This window comes from Sander vitreus, chromosome 2 (assembly GCF_031162955.1).
Source record: "Sander vitreus isolate 19-12246 chromosome 2, sanVit1, whole genome shotgun sequence".
NCBI classification, from domain to species: Eukaryota; Metazoa; Chordata; class Actinopteri; order Perciformes; family Percidae; genus Sander; species Sander vitreus.
The window spans coordinates 11450449-11473865 of NC_135856.1; the positions used below are offsets into that span (position 1 = coordinate 11450449).

The window sequence follows — 23417 nt, forward strand, 5'->3', positions numbered from 1 at the left end:
TCTCTGGATCTTTTAAATAAATTTTGTCATGCATGCTGAAGACCGGGTGTTAGAGTTGCCAGTCTGTTGTCTTTTGTAAGAAAAAAAAGATTTGGGGTGTATACCTTTTAGAAAATAACCAGGCCTCACAGTTACTGTAATGCTGCATTGTGTAAACCTCCATTAATGACCAACTTAATTCCATACAGGCACACATAAATCCTCAAATTACACATATTTGATATTCCCTTAGTTTTAACTGTAACTTGGAGGCATAAGCATCAGATGGGTTTGCGCTGTACTGATGCACCAAAGAGGCTATCTGTGGACAAAGAAGAGTGAATGTGTGTGTGTGTGTGTGTGAGATTAGACAATGTACATTTTTTACACATGCTCAGCTGCAACTGATTTATCACCTCCATCTGCATTTTAAAATACTGTGTGATGTGACTGTGTTTTATCCCAAAACTGAGCTGCCAGGTCCAGCAGGTCCAGTCATGGGATATCACTGGAAATATGACTGAATCCTGAATGTGCCCAGATCACCTTCACTGGAACTCTGGACTGACTAATAAGCTCATGTTAGAGAAGATGGTCAGAGTACATGCATTTCATACAGAAAGGCTTTGACAGAGTTTCAATATGCAAAGAGCCAAACAGACCTGCTGTCTTTACATGCACATTGTAAAACACTAATTAAACGTAATGGTTTAGTGTTATGGTGGATAAATGTAGAGGGTACAGAACAGAAAAAGTGAACCATCCTGGATTGTCGAACAGATTAGCACAGAACACATATTAACACCACAGATTTCAATAAGGAGAGATCAATTGGAAGATAACAATATATAGGAGGACAGGATTCCCCCGGAGTCTAGACGCTGGTGGTGGTGGAAAAATACATGAATGGAAAGATAGGCCTATAGTAGCATAAAATGGAAGTACTCAACTAATGTACAAGTATGCTACCTCAAAATTGTACTAGTAGGTTACGTGGCCGGGTTGACTCGGTTGGTGAAGCGGGCGCACGTGTGGAGGTGTGTTCCTAGACGCGGAATGTCCGGGGTTCGAGTCCGACCTGGACGATTTTCCTGCATGTCTTCCCCTTTCTCATCTGACTGTCCTTTACATTGAAGGCTGAAATGCCCAGAACAATCTTTAAAAAAAATAGTAGGTTACTTGAGTACTTAATTACATTCCACAACTGGTTACCTGCCGGAAATAAGCAATACAATGCGAATGGAACAGACTGTAAAAATAGGAATGGAATCCGAGAATGGAATATTTGAATTAACTAACGCCATAATGTGACATATTCCTACTACAGAATGTGCGATACAATGAGAATTTAACAGAATTAGTTCATTTCACCAGCAGACTTCAACCTGTGAACCACACATATATTCAGTGTGACAAAACTAAGGAAAGTGGGACAATTCTAACCTCAAGAACAGTTTAAAGTTAGCGAACTGAACCGTCAGTGAAAGCATTAACGTTTACTAGGTAAGTATCTAAACAGATAGCTTTTAACTGATATTTATTTGCAATAACAGATACATTATTATAAATAGGCTTACTGATTAAAACCAGCATTTTAATGTTGGAGATGGTCAATGAGGATACTTTAAGGATACAGTATAACTTACTGTCATTGTAAAATAAACTTTTGGGAGAATGTGCGCAAAATCTTAATCTGCAAAGTAACTTGTAACTAGAACTGGTAAATAAATGAAGTGGAGTAAAAAGTATAACATTTCCCTCTGAGATATGGTGAAGTCAAAATATAAAGTGGCAGAAAATAGAAATATTCAAGTACCTCAAAATTGTACGTAAACACTTAAGTAAAAATACCCTACTTCTTTATACAAGTAAATGTGTGTAGCTGCCTTTAAAACTTACTGAACTAAAGTATAAAAATATAAAAGTAAAAACACTCATAATGCAGATTGGCCCCTTTTAAAGTTTCAATGTTTACATTTTAATTTTGGAGTATTGTTATTGATGCATTAACATGATGCATCTAATGTTGTAGTTGGTCCAGGTCAAATTAGAACAACTGTATATGTTGTTGAGTAGTTAAACCTAAGACAAATCATCACAATTTCTTAACCAATCATATATTTTGTATGTGAATCCATATCTGCAAAGTAACTGTCACATACATGTAGTGAACTACAACATACAATATATCTCTAGTATATAATATATATCTAGTATAATATAATATATAATGTATATATTGTGTGACAGGAGTCGTTCTTCTGGAAGAGTTCAGTGACAACAAGCTGTAGGGAGACGGCACATCTCTGACACCAAAATGGATGTTAGTGCAGAGATAGAGCGTGCTATAGAGGAGATGGAGAGGGGAGAGCTGCTTTCCACTGTCTGGGCGGCCATAGATGAAATATTGGCTGACACACCCAACCCTCCATCTCCTCCTCTTGTCCCTGCTGAGCTGGAACTCAACACCCACCCTCAGCCAGTAGAAAGTCAGGCTGAAGGATATGGTGCGTGTATCCCCATGATGGCAGATTCTCATATGTTTGAGCAGCAAAATCCACTGATGGCTGCTCCCACCATGTACGATGGACTTCTGTGTCAGGGAGACATTATACAGCCAGGTCACCTGTATAGTCAGGCAGGTGCATATAGCCAGGGACAGGTAAGATACTAAGTAAAGGTTAGGGATAGGTATCATTAGGGGTTGATTAATACCTGTAGTGATACAGATGCTTGTCAATGGAGGATGCTTCAAGCTCACTCTGTTGTTCCTTCACACGTGTTCACTGTGAGGCTCTGCTGATCAATAAACTTAATAACTTCCAATTTGTCATGATTCAAAAGTAATAATTAATGAGAGATCAGGGTAGTGAAGCTACCAAGTGACTGTAACTTTGTCCTAGTTCAACAATTTTCTGGATAAGAAACCAGAGAAGAAGAAGATGGCACACATGGTAATGGTGACTTTCCATTTATTGTGATTGTTTCTTGAATTTATTTTTTTAAAGTCTCCTCATTCTCTTACAAGTGATTTGATAAAGATATTTCAATACTCAAGGATGACACACACATGAACAAACACAATCTCTCTGCCCAGTATCATGTTCCTGTGGTGCTCTATATGATTTTTATTGGACAGTCTGATGAAGTAGATTTCCAGTATTGTGTTTTTGTGTTCTGTGTCAGATCACAGTAAATATTGTGTGCTTACATGCATGAACGATGCTCAGATGTGTCTCACATGTTTAGATAAGGCTGTGTGTTTCTGATGTCAGGCCAAGCTTCAGGACACCTTACAGTTAAACTGAATTGCATGATGTATTGAGTGTGTGTATTTCGGCTGATTAACCTCCCCTCTCTCCCCACAGTGTCTGCCGTATCTGTGGCCTGTAGCTGACGTCCCGACAGCAACAGCCGTCAGTCACCCTGCTGCTGCTCCACAGCCAGTAAGACCCTGGTTAACCTCACACACTCTGACTGGGAATTGTTTTCACTTAAAGCATGTAGCAGAATTTTACTTTCCTATGCTTCCCACTTGCTCTCAGTGACTCGAAGATATCATTTAGCATGAATGCATAAATTAGGCCCTTGTTCAGCTGTTTGCGCCGTGGTTACCGGACCTTCTGACCCCTGTGACCCTCAACAGAAACCTGTATGTTGTAATTTCTCCAGATGTGATTTTACTCCACAGATGTCATTCAAACAGTAATTATAATTTAAAGGGAGGACAATCCTGACACCTAGTGGTCATATGACACTATTGCAGCTTGTCTCATCACCTGTTCTGTGTGTCTTTGTGTCTGCAGTGTAACATTTTGCCTGTGGTGAAGCTCTCTGAAGGCCAGAGCCTGCGTTGGGTTGGAGTGTGGTAAGTAACACACACACAAATGCAAACAAACACACACGAGTGTACACAGCTATTGAGCTTTTGTTTGTATCATCACAAACTCTCTTTCTATTATCTAATGTGTTTTTCTGTCTTTATCTGTGTAGGAATGGAGAGATGTTGTACGAGGTCATAGCAGAAGATCATTTTGCTCCTCCTGTCTCTACTGCTCCTCCACTGAACACCTCCAAGTCAAGGTAAGTTTTGGTCAAAATGTACTTTTCTTTTTTTCTGACTTACTCATGATCTGTGGTCATAAACATGGCAGACTCATTATCAAATCACAATCCTCTTATATAGTTATTTTTTCATTTAACAACACCCGCAACAGCCCACGTCTTGTATTATTCTGCTTTCTCTCTAAAATACATCTTTCCTCACACTTTTACACAGTGCTAACATGAGATCTTACTTTGTTTTTTCCCGTAGAAAGAGAAAGTGTGAAAGCCAGCAGGACGAAAACCGTCCGTACATAAAGAAGCCGCCAAATGCCTTTATGCTCTTTATGAAAGAGCAGAGGGTGAATGTTGAGGCTCAATTAAACATCAAAGGCATAAGGAGTGCGGCCGTAAATACAGTCCTGGGACAGAAGGTAAGTGTGTTTGCTCTGTATGTTTGAGACAATTAATCAATGTTTGAAAAAAAAAAAACGATTTCTACAGCCAAGCTTTTAAAAAGTCCTCCAACTCTAAATCTTCACATCTTTACAGTGATTTTTGCTTTTCATGTATTGTCTCATGACACGAGAACAAACCAAACTTTAAAGGAATTTCGGTATTAATGTGTTTAATGCTTGTGTTTGTGCATGTGCACTATCCAGCCTGTTGTTGTGTGTCAGCTGTGTCTTGTCGTCTCTCCACAGTGGAAGTCACTAACAAAAGAAGAGCAGGCCAAATATTACGACAAGGCCGAAGAAGAAAGACGGCTCCACGCCCAGCGATACCCCGAATGGACCACCAGAGATAACTATGTAAGTAAACCCTCATACAGTACATGTTTCTATCACTAAACACTCATTACACTAGAGCTGATGAAACAGTCACTGCAAAGAGATTTTATCAGCTGATATCAGATGTTTGTTTTTGTGTAGGGCAAAAAGAGGAAGAGGCAGAGAAGAGTTAAAGGTAAGACGACATTTCTGTGAAGGGTGATGAAAAAAAAGGTGACAAGGGACAACACTAGCTCATATTTGACTAATTTAAATCACAGATTGTTAAATTACATTGGTTTTACAAACAAGAAATATATATGTTAAATTATAGAAGTGAGGTAAACTAGTTCAAAACTTTGAACATTTACATGAATACAGGAGACTGTGGAGGACAAGCTAGCTTACTTAGACTTTTAAAATGAAGTTAAGGTTCCAATTGTATATTTTATCAGACTTAACATAAATGACACAAAACAACTTCCCCACAAAGTGAAAAATAACACTACGGTGCAGATGGCCCTTGTATTTTCTGCTGAATACTGAATTGTGTATTGTCAAGAAGTTATGACCTTTTCAAATAAATGTCTTTTGATCAAATACTAGTATTAACATGTTGTTTAATGCAGTTTTAAGGAGCAGCAACTTAGTAAGAAGCCTGATCAGTGTTTTTTGTTTGTTTGTGTTGCTGCATCTGCATCTAATCCTGAAGAGGACACTCAACAGGCCAAGAAGCTGTGTGTGACACCAGTGCAGACAGCAGTGATGGAGTCTTCCTCCTCACTGACGGAGGCCCCTCACACAAAGACAAGAATGATGGAGCCACGTGACCTGCAGACAGTCCTTGGGATGGAGGCTCCACAAACGCAGACAGTCTTGGTGCAGCTGCCACACACACAGACTGCCGTGACTGTGCATGTGTGCGACATGTGTCACCTGCCACAGGTGTATGAGGTCAGCCCTGCCTCATGGCTGGATCCTCCAGAAACAGCGTCCACGTCGCTGGCCTCCCCTGGTCCACTGACTCTAACGCAGATGGAGTCCACCCACTCAGAGGATGTCAGAAGACAGGTGTCACCCAGTGACAGCCAGCTTAAGCCACCTTCCTCTCCTCACTGTACAGCTTCAGCTGCCCTTCTCTAGACATCTGCACTCTGGAGCTTAATAAAAAAGAATCTTACACAAACAGAATCACAAACAGTACTTTGACATGTGACAACTAACAGAGCACCACAGAGCGAAACAGTTTTGAAAGCTATTATATTATTGGTTAAACACAGGAAAACAGGATCAAGAAAAAGGAAAAGCAGCCACATGTTTAAACTATTGAACAGTCTACTCTGTATAACGTAATACAGATAAACAGCACCACAACCTACACCCTCCAAAATGATCATAGAGTTAAATCAACACCTCTAAAACAGCTTCAACAAAAACATATTGCAGAAATATTGGAGGACTGTTTGGTATTGTTTTTTTTGTGTGTGTGCACTAAAACCATCTTTCCAAGAACATGGATTCCTTTTCAGACATGACAACATACACAATGTGAATAAGCTATTAGTCTGTCAGAAATCTCCCACGAATCACATATCTGATTCATCTCCAGCACCATAATTACAGGCTTCTGTTACAGTGCACATTATCCTTTCATTACTACCATAATAACATAATAATACCATAATAACCCTGAGGCTTGGGGTAGAGATGGGGCAGAGTGAGTTCAGGAAAATCCTTGAGTTGAGACCTCCTTCCTTCTCTGTCACTGTCTCCATCCCAATATATAACGATATCACCTCTGTATTGAGATAATTGTATAAAGCAAACACCATCACACACAGTGTATAGAGCTTTTGGTCTGGATTGTTTGTGACAGACAAAAATGCTTTTTATATAAACATGTTTGAAAGCAGGCATTGTTTAGAGAGATAAAAAAAAAAGAGGACACAGGAGTTGAAGATAACTGTTTGATTGTGCATGTCCCTGTTTTATTGCTTCTGTAAACTGACATGAACAGGTATTTCCTGTTCTGTAGCCATCCTTATTTGGCCTTTTGTTCACATCTCAATGTACTGTTGCAGTCTGGGAAAGGGATACATTTAAATAATGGTGCTCCTGGTGGCCAAAGATGATTATATGATCTGATATGAACTAAAGTTCATAATGTCTACATTTGCAGGTCACTTGCAAACATGGGCCCAACTCAACAAAACACTAGTCATTGAGAGGGTGCCCACCTGATGACCCTGCAGCTTAAGCAAGTGGCTGGTTAGCTGAAGTAAGTTAGCCTACTATGATAGATTGTAGATATAAGACCAGGTCAAGCCACTGAGTATCTGCTCTTTGCTTTGGTGAGGCAGTTAAAAAGTCTGTTAGGTCAGTTGGTGCTACCAACTGCAGGGCCTAATATCAGCTCAAAACGACATGAGTAGTGGGCTTCCGCTCATCAAACTTATGACACATTCTACGATGTGTTGATAACTGACATTCTACTGTGGCATTTACACATACTTGGAAAGTTTATTTCACATTGTGAGAAGAACCAAGTACATTTGAGAGACACATCCTTAACAACCATCATCCATTAGTCAACAATTTGCTTAAATATTTTCCTTTACAGATATCATTGAAGAGAAGCACTGAGGTGATCCAACATAATACATTTCATAACTCAGCCTCTATACCATTTCCTCTGTATTTACATCTAAAAGTGATATGATACATTAAATTGACAAATGAAAAGTTAATATAACTACTCCAGGATTCAGCTGTGATGAGCTCATTGTAAATTGAAAAGACATTAAACAATTACTTCAAAAAATTAAATCTACCAAAGTTACAACAGTAAGAGTATCTACAGAAAATACGGCCTAAAATCAGTCATGCATATAGGCTGTTACAGACTCATAGTTACTATGGCTCTGAAATGACTATGATTTAATGAAGAGAAACACTGTGTACTGACCAGGCACCATGGGCCTCTCAGTAGATGGTCTGCCAGTCATTAATGCCATTGTTTAATGCAGTGTATTGTAAGATTTCTGACACATCCATAGAATATGTCTTTGTTCTTATAGACACTGTAAAATAAGCATCTAGAAAAATACTATTTGATATCTTTATCTTATTTTTACACAGAGCAGAATTTAGGAATATTACTATGAATGTTACTACCTGCACCTTTTTCCTTTTCACATTACTCTTTCTTTTACCGTGCCTCTGCAACATTGAGGTACAGTACTTAAAATTACAATATGAACTTTGAAGAATCACAATATTATTCTTTGTTCTATGCTGTTCTTCTCTTTTTGTCTTGTTGCATTCTGGGGTCAGAAGCTGCTGAAGATCTCATGTTTCTTATTCCAGTCCATAACAGGTGCTCTCTTCTTGTTGCGGCTGGCTAGGGCCTTTTGTTTAGCCTCAGCGGCTGTGGGACTCAGACGGAGGCCACTGTCCACGAAAGGGTCCGAACCACACCTGTTGTCCTCATTAGGGACCTACAACACACAGAAACGTACATGTTTTATGCACACACACACACACACACACACACACACCAATGTCTAATTTTCTGACTGTTTTGTTTCTCTCCTGCCTCCTCTCTCACCTGGATGCTCATGTCCGAGCTACTGATCTCTGATTGGGTGGTGGAACTTATCGAGGAATGAGATGCTGAGCTCCCATTGACCCAGGATTTTGGAGACGTATTTGTGATCGGGGAGTCTGTCAGCGTGACGTTTATTATTGGTGGATCTGTGGTGGGGAGTTCAGTGGTGGGAGAGGGGGTGGGTGGGGCGCTTTCTGTGACTGATTCATCCAGATGAAGATCTGTGAGAGAGTAAACAGAAACACATGAGACATTTTGTTTGGAGAGTAAAGAGAGTTGTGTATGTGTGTGTACAATTTGACCTTTAACATGGCTGGTATTGGGTGTGATCCCCAGTCTGTGGAAGAGCTTGTCCGTCTCCTGATCGACCACTAGGAGGCGCACTTCCTCACCTCCTGCTCTAATGAGTAGCACCACCTCTGAGTGCTTCAGGCCCTCTATGTTCACTCCATTCACCTGAGACGTCAGAGGACACAGAAACAGTGGAGGAAAGTAAAAATGAAGAGATGCAGGAACAACAGTTGAGAAGCTTAATGAGACAGACAGGAGACGGGGCAGATATTAGGAAGTAGCCATTACACAAGCAGAAGGTACAGTACTTTATGCCTCACACACCAAAAACAGATATCATCTGTGATTTGAGTAGAAGCAAGTTTATTTGCATGAATTCCCTTCCTGCCTCTACATTCTACCTCTACACAACATAAACTGTACACTTCATACTGATGGAAATAGAAACAAAGTCTCACTCATGCAAGCGCACATATCAGAAAGCCTGTGATGTACATGCAGGTGCGCATACATGTCCACATGAAAAGACTGAAACACAAGCCCCTCTTCTACACCTCCATTCAAGATTGTCCCACGTTGTCTTTTCTTCCTTTCCCCCTTAACACCTCTCTCCCACCCACACTAAACCCAGCTAATCTGATCCAATCACACCTAAAATCAGTACAGACCTGATTAATATGGGAAGCAGTTGGCATTGTTTTTCCAAACAGTTGCCTAAAATTGACCTCTGACAAGGGCGCTGCATCGAGCCTGCATATATACTCTGAAAAAGGAGATGGGGGTCATTCTTCTGCCCCATTTATTTCAATGTGTGTGCGTTTTGGTGTGGTACCTCCACAAGTCTGTCTCCAGGCCTGATGTCTGCACTCACAGCGGCTGAGCCGGGGTCCACTGAACGCACAAACTGTCCACCCTTTTTCTTATCGCTGTGCAGGTTGAAGCCGTAGCCGTTCTCCCCCTTCACCAGGTGACACAGACGGGGAAGGAGCTCAACTGCCGACTGTGGTGAGGGCTGCACCTGTAGCTACAATGGGACATAAATGAGAACTTTACAAAAACACGGGGGGAACAAGTCTGTAATTTAGAGTTAAATTTAGTTTATTAGGTACATCTGTACAATCTAGCGACCACGGGGTTTCCATTCATTTCATGATATAAAACTAACAGATCTGAAGCTTGTTTGAATTGTGTAATCTATCACAGTAGACAACAAATGTGCATTCATGTTTTTAATCAAAGTGACATTATCAGTTTGTGCTGTGTGGTAAAGCATTTTAAGTGCAGCTTGATCTGAATAGTCTGCACTGCTTTGTCCTGCAAAGATAATATGAGCATGATAAAACAAAAATCAATGCGGACTTTGTGTTCATTTTGATGGATTACACAACTCGAGCGAGTTTCAAGAGCCTGCAGATTTTCACATTGGACAGAAATGAATGGCTGCTTGTAATAGTATGAAGAAAACATCCAAAAATATAGTGTGTATACAGTAGCATACATTTGAAAATGTTTGGCAAATATGTAAAGGTACTAAAAACATGTAAAGTAACCTGTCTGGTCCTTTAATATATGATCACTTTTTAGTCTGTGGTGATGTTGACTGCATTATACTGAATGTTTTGTCCTCTAATAACAACACCACCACTAATTATGGCCTCAAAAATGACCATAGAGTTTAATCAACACCTCTGTGACAAAGTGTCAACAAAAACCGAACATGAAAAGCTTCACAACAGCTGGAGTTACTGCAGGGCTATTGTGGTGGATTGCACTAGATTGTGCAGGTTAGGGCTGTGCAATAATTCAATATTGCATATCAGCTTTCAGTACAGTCACATCCAGACAATATGATCATATCAAATGATCTCTGTTGTCTGAATCAGTGATTCCAAGCAAATTGTAATTTTAAATAAACTAGTTGTGTATGATGTAATGCACAGTCTTATACTTAATTAGCATACATTTGGCATGAGGTAATATAAAATGACATTGGAAAAAGTTTCTCATTCATTTTGTAATATTGATTTCAGGTGTATTGCCCAGCCCTACCGTAGGTGTACTATGAGCTAAGCAGGAGAAAGTGGCTGCCAGGAGCTGAGCACAGTGGGTTAAGTGGATATGGTTAAGAGACATTAACACCGATTCTGAGCGTAATGGCCAACGACAAGAGCTGACACATTGCATGACTTACCTGCTGACCGGACCTTTGCCTCTACAACATGGTACATGCTGGCTATTTGTGTGTGTGTGTTTGTGTGTGTGTGTTTGTGTGTGTGTGTGTGTGTGTGCGCTCCGTGACATGACCACGTATTAGTCCCTGTCCTGAGGGTAGCCCATGGATAGTGACTGTTTAGTGACACTGCTGTGACCTGACAGATCTTTCTGACCTTTATGCTCGCTCCATCCACACACACACACACACACACACACACACACACACACACACACACAGTGTTGTCCACCATTAGTTACACAATCCACAGGGTTGTATGAATAATACTGTAATATGGAAAAATAAGCCTCACTATTTAAATTTCCCCATTGGGGATCAATAAAGAGTATAAATTAAATAAAAGTATTTTATGTAATCCATACAATCAAGTAGGTTTGAATGTTCTTGATTTCCATACATCTAATATAATTTTCAAGGTTTTAACATTATATAATAAATAAAGATAAACTGTGTATATCATTCCAAATCGTTCCTTTATGTTGGCTTCTTATTTATTAACACAATCCCCACCCCTCCCTCCCCACATAAACATTTGATATGGAAAAATAAAAATGTAAAGATAAGAACAAGTCAATATGTTATCTCAAATGAGTCCAAAACAATATTTTAAGGATTTCACAATTGATTAATGAGAACAGTCACTTTCAGAATTCTTAATGAAGTTTAATATTTCAATAACTGCATGATTATATAGCATAGTATTTGATGCTGTACCCATGTGTTTTGTAAGACTGTTGCAGGGTAGTAATGTGTCTAATGACCAGTCTACATTTAGAACTGATGTTTTATTAAATGGCATAATTTTTATTTATTGGAATAACCACTTTGAAATATCAATTGAAATGAGATTTTTACCTATTATAATAAATATTTTGTCAGTAATAAAGTAAATGAAGTGTATTTTAATATTGTCCATTACATCTACCCAACAAACCAATATATATTTTTTTTTTTAAGATTATTTTTTTGGGCTTTTCCGCCTTTAATTTTTGACAGGACAGCTAGGTTAGAAAGGGGGTAGACATGCATGAAATTGTCACAGGCGGATTTGAACCCTGGGACGTCTGCGTCGAGGCATAAACCTCGAAGCATATGTGCGCCTGCTCCACCACTGATCCAACCCGGCCACCCAACAAAACAATTTTAAAGACATATAAATCTGATCTTTCTTGAATGCTGCATATATTTTGGTGTTTTCACAGAGACGACTGCACATTTGATTTTTGAGTGTATTTATGTCAGATTGTTTTGGATTGATGTTGAGAATGTATTTAATGTATTGTGTGGCTCTAAGATAAAATGATAAAGTAGAGATATTATTTTTTACTATGAAGGACATTATTTGGATAAATACCATGTTTTCATTTGGAATCTTTTAATTCTATTTGGAAAATGTAATATCCATAAAGTAAATGGTATGAAAGAAAACCGAATAGTCACCAATTAAAAAATTACATTAAATTATATTTTGAAACTTTTAAAGGAATAACAAGAAAGCCGTCCAGACTCTAAACATCTACAATGCCTTACGTCTTTAATGTAAATATTATACACCCCTTTTTGTCCATGTTTGTTTCTATGTATTTACTGTATTTCTTATGTTATTAAATATTTTTTTTTTTTAAAAAGGACGAGTGCGAGCCATAGTGATTAAACAGAACACCTTGGTGACAGATCACCATGGTGACAGGTCAGGTCGCTGTGGTCATCATGTCTCCTGCTGGTTTTAAAGGTCTCTGTTTCATTTGTTGGCGTGTTTACTATATTTATCATGTCCCAAATCAATTGCCACACACACACACACACACACACACACACACACACACACACACACACACACACACACACACAATTAGTTAATTTGACTTTTTAAATCCATGTATACAAAACAGAATAACATGGGGGACCTTTGTATTACAGTTTTTGCCGATTGCTTACACACTGAAATCAAAAGTATTACACAATTATCAAAACCTTACACTCAATGAGCAAAACATTGTCCCATATGTGCACCAATGTCAGCCTCACACCTTTTGCTAAACAATACACACAGTGATTTGCAAAACACTAAACACACTTGCATACATTAGACACAGAAGTATGTCATGATGTCACTACCTTGCAATTCCAAAGCACTGACAAATTACTACACCTATGAGCCAATCTGTGAAACACAGCCATCAGGTGCGCAAACACATTTGATTGTTTAATTGTAGACACACCAATCAGGTTTAAGCACTATATAAATGCAGCAAGTAATAACGCTGGTCCATTACGTGGTACCTGCTCGACTCGCTTCGACTCTACTCGCCTTTTTTGGTTTTCCATTACGAAAAAAAGTCCCTGGTTCCTGCTAACAGGTACTTTTTTTTAGTACCACTTCAGTCGAGGTTCCAAGAGAGCTGAGCCGATACCAAAAGGTGACGTGAAAGCGACAGACGGGGGTGTCTTGAACAAACACGCTATCTTTAAATAGTTTAGCCAGCTGTGGGTTTTTTTTTTGCTGCCTCCAGCTTCATTTGAAACTAAATGTGTCTTCTGGCTGTGGCAACAACACACCTTCCACGTTCTGTGTGTGTGTCGCGTTAGGTCACGGCAGTTTCCTGCGGCGCCGCTTGTTTTACAGTTCTGCTGAGGCTCCAAGCAGAGCTTTCGCCGTAGCCTAAGTATACGCACACATGGCCGGCTCGATGCACGCACCAGCGCACAAGTATAAATACCAGGCCACTTACATAGTATACGGCGAAAGCTCTGCGTGGAGCCTCCACAAGCTCAAGTGGCCTGATGTTTATACTTGTGCGTGCGTCAAGCCGGCATATAACGACCAGCCACGCTGAGGCGGTACTAAAATCTGCAATGGAAAACGGACGCACAGTGTGTCGAGTAGAGTTGAGGCGAGTCGAGCAGGTACCATGTAATGGAAAAACGCCATAAGTCTAGTATTTTCTGTACTGTATTTTCAGATTTTTAAAAAACAGTAATTGTAACCTGTACTGGATACAGTATTTTATGTTTGTCTGTTGTTTGCTGAGCTAACAGTGTTATGCACACTACTGTAGTAGTATGAAAATTGGGATTTGTTTTGTTGTTTCTCCATGTTGACTGATTTGGGTATATGGAGAGAAATAAATTATATTTTCCTCAGTCTGCAGCATTGGTCTTGTGTAGGGTTTGGTGAACTTATTCTGTAATTGCACTTTCTCTGTGTACTTCAGTTACAGTACTCTAATCACTGAGAAGTAGAATTGCTAAAAGTGTTTTAGGTTAGCAACAGCAGTGTGTAACTGGTTCAAACAGAACTAAGTCATATGAAACATGTGTTTCATATGGTAACAAAATGTTTCACTAATTCATGTTTTTTATGAATTAGTGTATCGTTTTTGCAAGAGTATTTCATTTAGCAAAGGGTCTGAGGTGTTCTGCTAATTGGGTGTGTGGTTGTGCTAATTGTGTGTAGTGTTTTGAAAAACCGGTCTCGGTTTTCAAAATAATGCTCAAGCAATCGAAAAAAAACCTGTAAGGCAACTCTCAGTGAAGTGAGTATGTGGTTTTCACCTCCACCTAGTGAACACTTTATCACACTCTTTCATTTAAGTCGACTAAACAATAAGTAGCCTACATTCTATAGGTTTTTGCAGGAAACATGATCAGGTGAGCAGGGAAGAATCCTACAGCTGTATGTGTTAACACTCGGTATGCATAAAGGGCCAGCGCTCTTTAAATACAATATGCATTTTAAATGTTCACACACCTTAGAGACAACAGTAGCTTGTAAAGCAGGTGTTTGAAGTTAAAAACGGGACAATAAAACCCACTGTGGCGTAGAGAAGATGAGGAAGCCTTTTAAACCTGCTGTTTTTACACTATCTCTACTCAGTTTTATCCAGTCACTGTTTAATTTCCCTGCAGACTCTTTTTTACAACGTGCATGTGTGTGCTCTCACACTGACTTTACTGCCTAACTTTTGCTGGAAGAAGAGGGATTGTGCAGTGTGTTTTGTGCACATGTGTAGGTATTATATATGTCCAAGACATCCATCTGAATGGAATAATAAATTCAAACCAAAAATAGTGATTCATTTCCTTTAAGCCAGCCAATGTTAACTTGCATAAATGTCTCCACTTTTGTGGCTTCTTCAGTTCATTTGATCAGTTTGTCTCTCCTCATCTGGGCACTTGTGGTTTGTGCAGGAATACCAAAAGCCTGTTTTTTGTTTGTTTTTTTCAGCCCAAAGTCACTAGACTCTTTCAAAAGGCCCTGCTTTGGGACTGAATCCAACCGGCCTAACACCCAAGTGCTCAAGTCAGATTAATGCTAGACAGACATCAGGTTAAAGACTCTACGCTCAGTGTCACACGCACTCTTGACACAGTAACACATTGGCTCTCTGCTGCTAGCCGGAGACACCAACGTACCACTTCAATTTGGACTCCTCTCTCCCTTTATCTTCTATTAAAAACTATGCAGATAATCTATAAAAGCCCTCTAAGTTTTTGACATTTGACTATGTTGTTAGTGTGTGTGAGAGACCCACAGACAAGGGTCTAATGTATTAATGCCCACTCTTACCTCTGTGTCTGTCGCTGTACTTGATGTCAATAAGGATCTCTTGTCATTAACTTGTGTGGCTGTGTGTGTGGACACGTCTGCAGCAGGAGGGGAAAATGAGTGTGTGTGGTTTGGTTTGGGTGACAGGGGTGAGTTCTCTCTGGGTAAGGGAGAGTTAGAAGGGGTGGACCGGGGCGAAGGCTGCGGGGAGAGGGTTCCCATTTCAATGGCCAGGTCCTCGGTGCAGGCCAGTCCACGGCTGCGGAAGTAGTCATCTGTGTCTCTGTCGATCACCAGCAGCCTGGTGCGGTGCTCCACCTCACGGATACGTTCCACCACCTGCAGGGAGGAGAGACGGTAACAGAGAGGAGCTAAAGACACATGGAAGTTATGAAAGTAGTGTGATGTCATTCAGGGCATGTTGTTCACTCTGAACTGACCTGCATATAACATAGTTTGCATAACAAAGACACCCAGTGATTCCCACAAGGCTCACATTGACCCATTTCAGTACACCCCCCCTCAGGCAGGCAAAGGATAAAGTGGTCCAACAGGTATAGAACTCATTGTTTGTACCTCAGAGAGTGTATCTCTTTACCACGCAAGCACTTGTCTGTGATTCTTTAAAACATTCATTTTATTGAGCCATCACTCACTTGATGGTGGCTTTCGTTCTCCACATTCTCCCCGTTCACCTCCACCACCCGGTCTCCTGGTCGCAGCCCGGCCAGATCAGAAGAGGAGCCGGGCTCCACTTTGCGGATGAACTGTCCGCCTTTATTCCTCTCACCGTGCAGGTGAAACCCATAGCCGCGCTCTCCCTTGGTCAGGAAACAGAGCCTGGGTCTCAGCTCGCTCTCCATCCCAACGTGTCAAAAGAACAGGTCAATGTGTCTCAGGAGAATAAACAGGTAATTGTCCCAAGAGCGGTGGGAAGTCTCTGGCTCTTAATCCAATGTACGGCTGCGCGCTCCAGTGACCAAAAGACCATCATCATTTAGCATCCACAACTGTTCTGAGAGCACACATCAAAAACTAGGCTAAAACTAACGAGTGTGTAATCCATCGTGCAAGTGCTAGGGGCGCAAAAATGGTGCGCACGTGTACATAAAATAGAGGCCAAAATCGGCGGACAGGGGCTAAATCCCGTCCATCGGAGGAATAATCCAAGAGATCAGAGATTAGAAAGCTTTTCTCGCACGTAACACTTAATTCTCCTCTCCAACTGGGCGTGTGTCCTCCTGTCCGACCCGGTGAGAGAATAAAGAGGCGTGAACAACAGATGCCACTGTCCACTGCAGCGCACACCTGACGAAGCAGCGCAGCAATGAGGCTGTTGTTAGGAGTTACAGTAAATCAATTATTTGTTTAGTAACTAAATAAAGTTCGCAGCCAAGATGCGTTTTAAATGCGGCCAAGGACATTTGCTCCTGATACAGCCCCTCTAGAGAGGCAGAGGCTTGCCTCGAGTGGTGGATGTGAAACCAGACTGTGTGACCTGAGAATCCTAGAGTCCTTCTGTCCCTGTCTTCACTGGCGATCAATAAAGGGATTTAATGGTTCATGAAATATAAACTCAGGCTTACTTGCATTTACCCATTTGAAAAGGAGTCTATGAACTACTCCAGGACAGCCAAGTTTTAAATTGTTTTATAGACAAGTATTAAATATACTGAAGTATCAAAAGAAAAAGAAAATAATCATAATACAAAGTGGCTGCTGTCTGTGTTATACTAATATATCATTATTATTGATGTAATATGTATGTCAAATCTCAATTTGAAAAGTAAGTAAGCTTTTAAATAAATGCAGAGAAGTGAAAAGTAATAGTAATGTTTCTCTCTGAAATGTAGTAAAGTAGAAGTATAGAATGGAATACCTTAAAGTGGAAGTCGGGGAAAATCCTAAACACTGCTGATGTGCCCATGAGCAACACATATACACAAATATGTAATGATTGCCTCTGGATCCCTCCTGTCAAGTTGCCCATAAGCATTCAGCTGCCAAGTAGCCAACAGTAATTTGTAAGCTCAGTGTATAAATGTACAGTATACATGTGAATGCTCAGTTAGCTCTCCCTTAGTTAAGAACATCATTAAGAATTAAAAACCAACACTAAATAACACAAATAAAAGCTACAGCATGCTGCCAAAAGACAGCGTGGCTAGTAGCGAGACAAACGCGGGTGTAACTATTAACATTAACAAAGGCTTTGTTCCATTTAAGTGTCCCAGTAAGCCATGGCAGTCAGCCAACATGCAAAGACACACCTAATGAGATGCAGTTAATATTGCTATTAATTACACCTGTGGTTTTCCTGCTATGACACACCTTTTAATCTGTAGGGAAGTAACTTACCAAACAAGAAGTTATGTTCTAGTTGTGATGTATTTTAAGCAGTAACCAACAGGCTGGCTGCAACAATTCAATCATGTTTTTATGAATCTAGGCTGTGGTTGAACTAATGTAATTATTGTGTTCCTTCCCAAATTGAATGTCCTATTCATCATGCCTTTAACATGTTTATATCTGCCCTTTCAAATGTCTTAGAGTCGGAAGTGTTTAATAAAGTGCACTGAATGACTAATGTGGAACAACTTATTGCATAGGGTAAGATGTAACCTTAGTTATTAAATTGATAAACACAACCAGCTTTCAAAATTAAGGAATTGAGACTCCTTACTGTCTTTAGTACATTGTATATTTCAGGAAAAGTATTTATAGAGGATAATAAAAGGCTATACATGAGTTTACTGATGATGCACTGACATTTGTCATGGTTATGATCTTGTTATTTTTCCTCCATATGCAACAGACAAACTCCCTCTGCTGGAATCAAAGGCAAACTTGAAACATAACCTTCACATCCAGTTTCTGTACATACATTTTTTTTATTTGGTAATAAAAAAATTAAGCACTAACAAAAATATTTATTCTCATATAAAGTGTAAAAGGTGTCGTTATAGTGTCAAATCAAACTATGATGAAAATATCCTGAACCACATTCACATTAATGTTTAGCTGGGATGCATGTTTTCAGTGTGTGTGCATATAGTTGAACTTTTCTTGTCCAACATTTGGTCACGGCTCAGACAAAAACAACTGAATCAATGTTTAACCTTGCTTTTTAGCCTCCTTCTCTGTGCGGTGGGGGAAACAGGTGCGGGCAGTGGCTCCTTCTTTGTCTTCTCGTGTTTAACAGAAGATTCTTGTTCTGGTTCAGTTTTTGTTGTAAAGGAAGAGGTTGGATTTGGAGACCGTGGGGATCCAGCTTTAGGCCTCTTTGTTGGAGAGATTTTGTGGGTGGATGGACAGCTGTGCTGGTTCAGACACACAGAGCAGAGAGGGTTGACAGGGAGACAAACCTGCTGTCCGAAACCCACGAGAAGCCAGTTGATCTCACTCCACAGCTCCCTACGACAGAGTGAGAGAGGAACATCACAAGCTTACTTTAAACCTGTATTCATAGATTTTGGATTTTCAAGCGTCGCCTTATATATCAGTCAACACATCGTACGTTGAAGAGTTCCTATCAATCCTGATGTGCTGTATGTACCTAGGTCAGACTGGGTGACTCTGATCTTTATAGATTTGTTTGAACATGTTAATCGGGTTGTACGGTTCAGCAATTAATTAGTTATACTGTTACCTGGGTAACCATTCCTCCAGGGCCTTGCGCGTTTCTTCCGGGTTCTTGGTTGGTTTCTTGAGCCAGCCGAGCCGATTAGAGATACGATGCACATGTGTGTCCACGCCTAAGCAAAATAAGTCACAATTTAGCACACACACACATGTACAGATTTGCATTTTTAGAAAACAGTAAATGGTGATGTGGACTAGCCTACATGTTGCAGATTTACATGTCTTCTCGAAGATTTCCATGCAAGCTGTTATTTTTCTATGTTGCAACTTTATCAACCAGACCGAAGCTTGCTGTTCAGTTTTTCAACTATGTGAATTCACGCTGCTCTGTTAGACATCATTTAGGTATTTTATTACGTTTGATTTGTAAGTGATTGTGCATGCTTCAGGAGTGTGTCCCTACCAATGCCGGACACTTGGTCCCAGGCGATGTCCATAGCCAAGTGAGCCATCTTAGGTCCAACTCCTGGAAGGCGAACCAGCCCCTCCACGCTATCTGGGATGTCCCCTCCGAATTCTTTCTGCAGCATGGCCGATGTCAGTTTCAGATACTTCACCTTAGTCTAGAGAAAGGAGGTGCGAAAACCATTCAATAAGATGCAAAACTCGAACAAAGAAGGAGGGTGAGAAGGGTAAAAAGACTTGTGTATTACCCTCCAGAAACCGACAGGGTAGATGAGTTTTCCCAGTGCTTCATCATTAGTAGCGAGTATATTTTCTACAGTGCAGCCGTGAGCTCGGAGCTTCTGCATGGCTGCGGCTGTCACCTGGTCCTTGGTCTGACTGGACAGCATGAGTGAAACCAACACCTGGAAACGTCTCACCTGTTCGGACAGAGAAGACAACTAGTGAATTGTGTAGACATACATGTTTTTTTTTTTTTTTTTTTTTAAATCTCAACCACACTTACATGCGCAGGAGCCTCTGTGTCGTAGCATGTCTTGGCTCCCATGTTATCTACAGGTGCATCACGGCTGCTCCTCATCTCACGGATGCATTCTAACTGTTTCTTCCAGTCGGGAGATTCCCAGTGTTCTATCTTCACCGGCGTAACACTTTCATCCTTGTCATATTCCACTTTTAGCTGTTTCCTCCTGCGGCTATGTGAAGACAACGGTAAAGTGTCCGTTTCTGTTTTTGGATGGCAACTGCCTGAATGAGCACAGGGGAGAGAGAATGAGAAACATTATACCCAGCATAGCAATACAGGAAGAAAAAACACTACATGGCAAAAACTATGTAGACAGACATCTGAACAAAAGTATTGGCATTAATTTGCTGCTATAACAGCCTTTTACCTTTCAGGGAAAGCTATCCACCAAAGCTGCAAAACCGCCGACTTATTGGGACTTTGTCTTATTCACCGTATCCCCCAGAGTTTGATAAGTCCATACATATCCTTCTCATCTCCGTGCCTGTCATAACTCTGTCTGACGCACCCACCTCTAGCCTCGCTTAGCACAGATCCTGGAGATAACCGGCTCCATCTAGCCTACTGATCCCAATACGTTTTTTAAAATTTTTTATTTAACCTTTATTTAACCAGGTAAGCCATTGAGAACGGGTTCTCATTTGCAACGGCGACCTGGCCAAGAAAAGCATAAGCGTGCAGGACAACATATAGTTTCACATTAAATACAATACAGGAATACAAAATACAAAAGGCTACATAAAGTGCAGATTAAGTAGGCATTACAAAAGCCGGTGCAGGTGAGGTGTAAGTAAGACGAAGGATATGCGAAAGTGATATGGTAATAACACAGTATACATGAATAGACAGTCTATAACACTGCTGAGATGTAGTGAAGAGCCAAACAAAACAAAACAAAAACAGTTAGTGCAAATTATGATCTAGTTAGTGGTGTTGAATCAGTTATAACGCAATATATATGAATAGGCAGTCTATGTAAATGCTGAAATGTGGTGAAGAGTCGATATACAGTTAGTGCAAATTGTGGTCTGGTTAGTGATATAGGTCAGTAATAACACAGTTAACTGGAATAGACAGTATATTGATGTTGAATGTAGTGAAAAGTCAATATACAGTTAGCGCAAATAGTGGACTATAGTGAAATAACACGATATGCATGAATAGACAAGTCTATAAAATGCTGAGATTTAGTAAAGAGTCAATATACAGTTGGTGCAAAGTGTGGTCTAAATGATGATGTAGATCAGTAATATCACAGTATACATTAATAGACAGCATATATAAATGCTGAGATGTAGTAAAGAGTCAATATACAGTTAGTGGTGTACAAAAATTGTGTGACAAGAAAGGTTGGAGGAATGACAGTTGAGCATACCTGGGCGGATGAATAGGCTTTTGGGGTGACCAAGGAGATGTAACTGCTAGAGCGTAGGTTGCAGGTGGGTGAAGCTATGGTGACCAGTGAGTGTAGGTACAGCGGGGCTTTGCCTAGCAAGGATTTGTAAATGAGTTGGTACCAGTGAGTTAAGCGACGAGTGTGTAACGAGGGCCAGCCAACTAATGCATAGAGGTTAGAGTGGTCGGTGTTAAGAGGGGCTCTAGTCACGAAATGTATTGCACTATGGTAGATAACATCTAGCTTTTTCAGGAGAGAGTTTGAGGCAGTTCTGTAAATGACATCACTGAAATCGAGAATTGGTAAAATTGTCATTTTCATCAAGGCGAGTTTGGCAGCATGAGTGAAAGAGGCCCTGTTGCGGAATAGGAAACCGATCCTGGACTTAACTTTAGATTGAAGGCGAGTTATGTTGCTGGAAGGAGAGGGAACTGTCTAACCAGACACCTAAGTATTTGTACACTGCCACGTTTTCTAGTTCCAACCCATTGAGCGTGGTAATGCTAATCGTGTGGGCAGCGAACGATTGAAAAGCCTTTGCCAGAGTTTAGCAGTAGTCGGAGGTTTTGGAAGCAGTGCTGAATGGCGTTGAAGCTCTCCTGGAGGTTTGATAGCACAGTATCCAAAGAGGGGCTGGATGTGTACAGGATGGTGTCGTCTGCATATAGGTGGATTTGAGAATTCCCAGCAGCAAGAGCCACATCATTGATGTATAGGGAGAAAAGAGTTGGCCCGAGAATCGAACCTTGTGGCACCTCCGTAGAGAAATCCATAGGAGTCAGACAAGTGACAAAACAACGCCAACATTTTGCTATTTACATGTTGTGATTTGTATAGTCACAGCATGTACAAATAACAAGGTCACATGAGACACAGCCATCTTCTAACCGTATACATACTGGGAACTATTCTCAGAAGGCGAAGCACTGCTACTTCTGCTACATGCAGTGTTGACAACTTAGCGACTTTGTCGCTAGATTTAGCGACTTTTCAGACCCCCTTAGCGACTTTTTTTCAAAAAAGCGACTAGCAACAAATCTGGCGACTTTCTGTAGAGAGTGAAGAGAGTGATTTTCTCGCAGCACCATAGACGCCCCGTGGTCAGGAGCAGAGACTAACAACGGTGCTTGTCAGGTGTTGCGCTAATATTGCCTAAAGCGATGCCTACAGTGCCCCCCTCCACACAATTTGGTCACATTAAGCATGCATGTCCTCTGAAAGGTGACCTGCAGCAGTGTCTGTGTTCAGCTAGTAGCATAACGTAAACATTACCCGTTGAAAAGGGGGCAGAGGAGGGTCTTTGCTCAAAGATCCTCGCCTCCTCCTCCTCCACCTTCACGGCCACAGAGGAAACTGGATCCACACTTCTGTTGGTAAGTTTAGACCTGAGAGAGTCCGCAGGTACACAGCCAGCATTTTGACCACCACTCCGAGTGATAACAGACCTCTGCATGAAATAAGGAGAAGACATAGTAAAACACTGGACTACATAGCCCCTCGTGCTGCTGCTGCAGCGGACTTGAATCATTTAGATTAAGCTAAAGTTGGTTTCTCATTCGAGGTTTATGGTCACGAGGGGACCAGAGAAGTTGAATCCACTTTTTAAATAAATGCATGAAGGAAATAATAATATTAATAATAATAATTTAAAAAAAAATTTGCCCCCTCCCCGCCATGCCAAAAGGATTAAAGAAAATTTAAACTGAAACATTGAAAAAAGATTGTCATTGAAAACATAGAATGCAAAAATATCAATATTGCATATAAAATAGTTTTTAATGCCGGTGTTTAATATTTAATTGTTGTTTATTTTCAGTGCCAGTGCTTCTCTTTACAATGCCAAAACACTGTTCTAGCTTACGGCGTATGACTCCAATGAAGAACTCACTTCAGCACCATGTTATGTTATGGTAAACTTGTAACTTATCACTAGCTACCATTCGAGTAGTAAACGGTTTTACGAAACAGAACAGTT

General features: G+C 40.5%; 2 protein-coding genes across 3 annotated transcripts; both read right to left on the reverse strand.

Annotated features, from left to right (window-relative positions):
- Positions 1-7206: 7206 nt before the first annotated feature.
- On the reverse strand, positions 7207-16711 carry nherf2 (NHERF family PDZ scaffold protein 2). Its single transcript, XM_078277696.1, has 6 exons — positions 16130-16711; positions 15495-15812; positions 9524-9715; positions 8703-8856; positions 8401-8621; positions 7207-8290 (listed from the first exon to the last, which is right to left on the reverse strand). Exons 1-6 carry the CDS (start codon positions 16334-16336, stop codon positions 8123-8125), a joined length of 1260 nt encoding a protein of 419 aa, XP_078133822.1. The 5' UTR covers positions 16337-16711; the 3' UTR covers positions 7207-8122.
- A 1633-nt stretch (positions 16712-18344) lies between these two features.
- On the reverse strand, positions 18345-22988 carry nthl1 (nth-like DNA glycosylase 1). Of its 2 annotated transcripts, none has more exons than XM_078277706.1 (6): positions 22715-22988; positions 20026-20267; positions 19769-19939; positions 19519-19678; positions 19123-19228; positions 18345-18887 (listed from the first exon to the last, which is right to left on the reverse strand). In XM_078277706.1, the coding sequence occupies exons 1-6, from the start codon at positions 22968-22970 to the stop codon at positions 18581-18583; spliced, it is 1242 nt and encodes a 413-aa protein (XP_078133832.1). In that variant the 5' UTR covers positions 22971-22988; the 3' UTR covers positions 18345-18580. The 2 variants fall into 2 exon arrangements, with proteins under 2 accessions (XP_078133832.1, XP_078133841.1); XM_078277715.1 differs by lacking the exon at positions 22715-22988 and adding an exon at positions 21422-22696.
- Between the last annotated feature and the right edge of the window lie 429 nt (positions 22989-23417).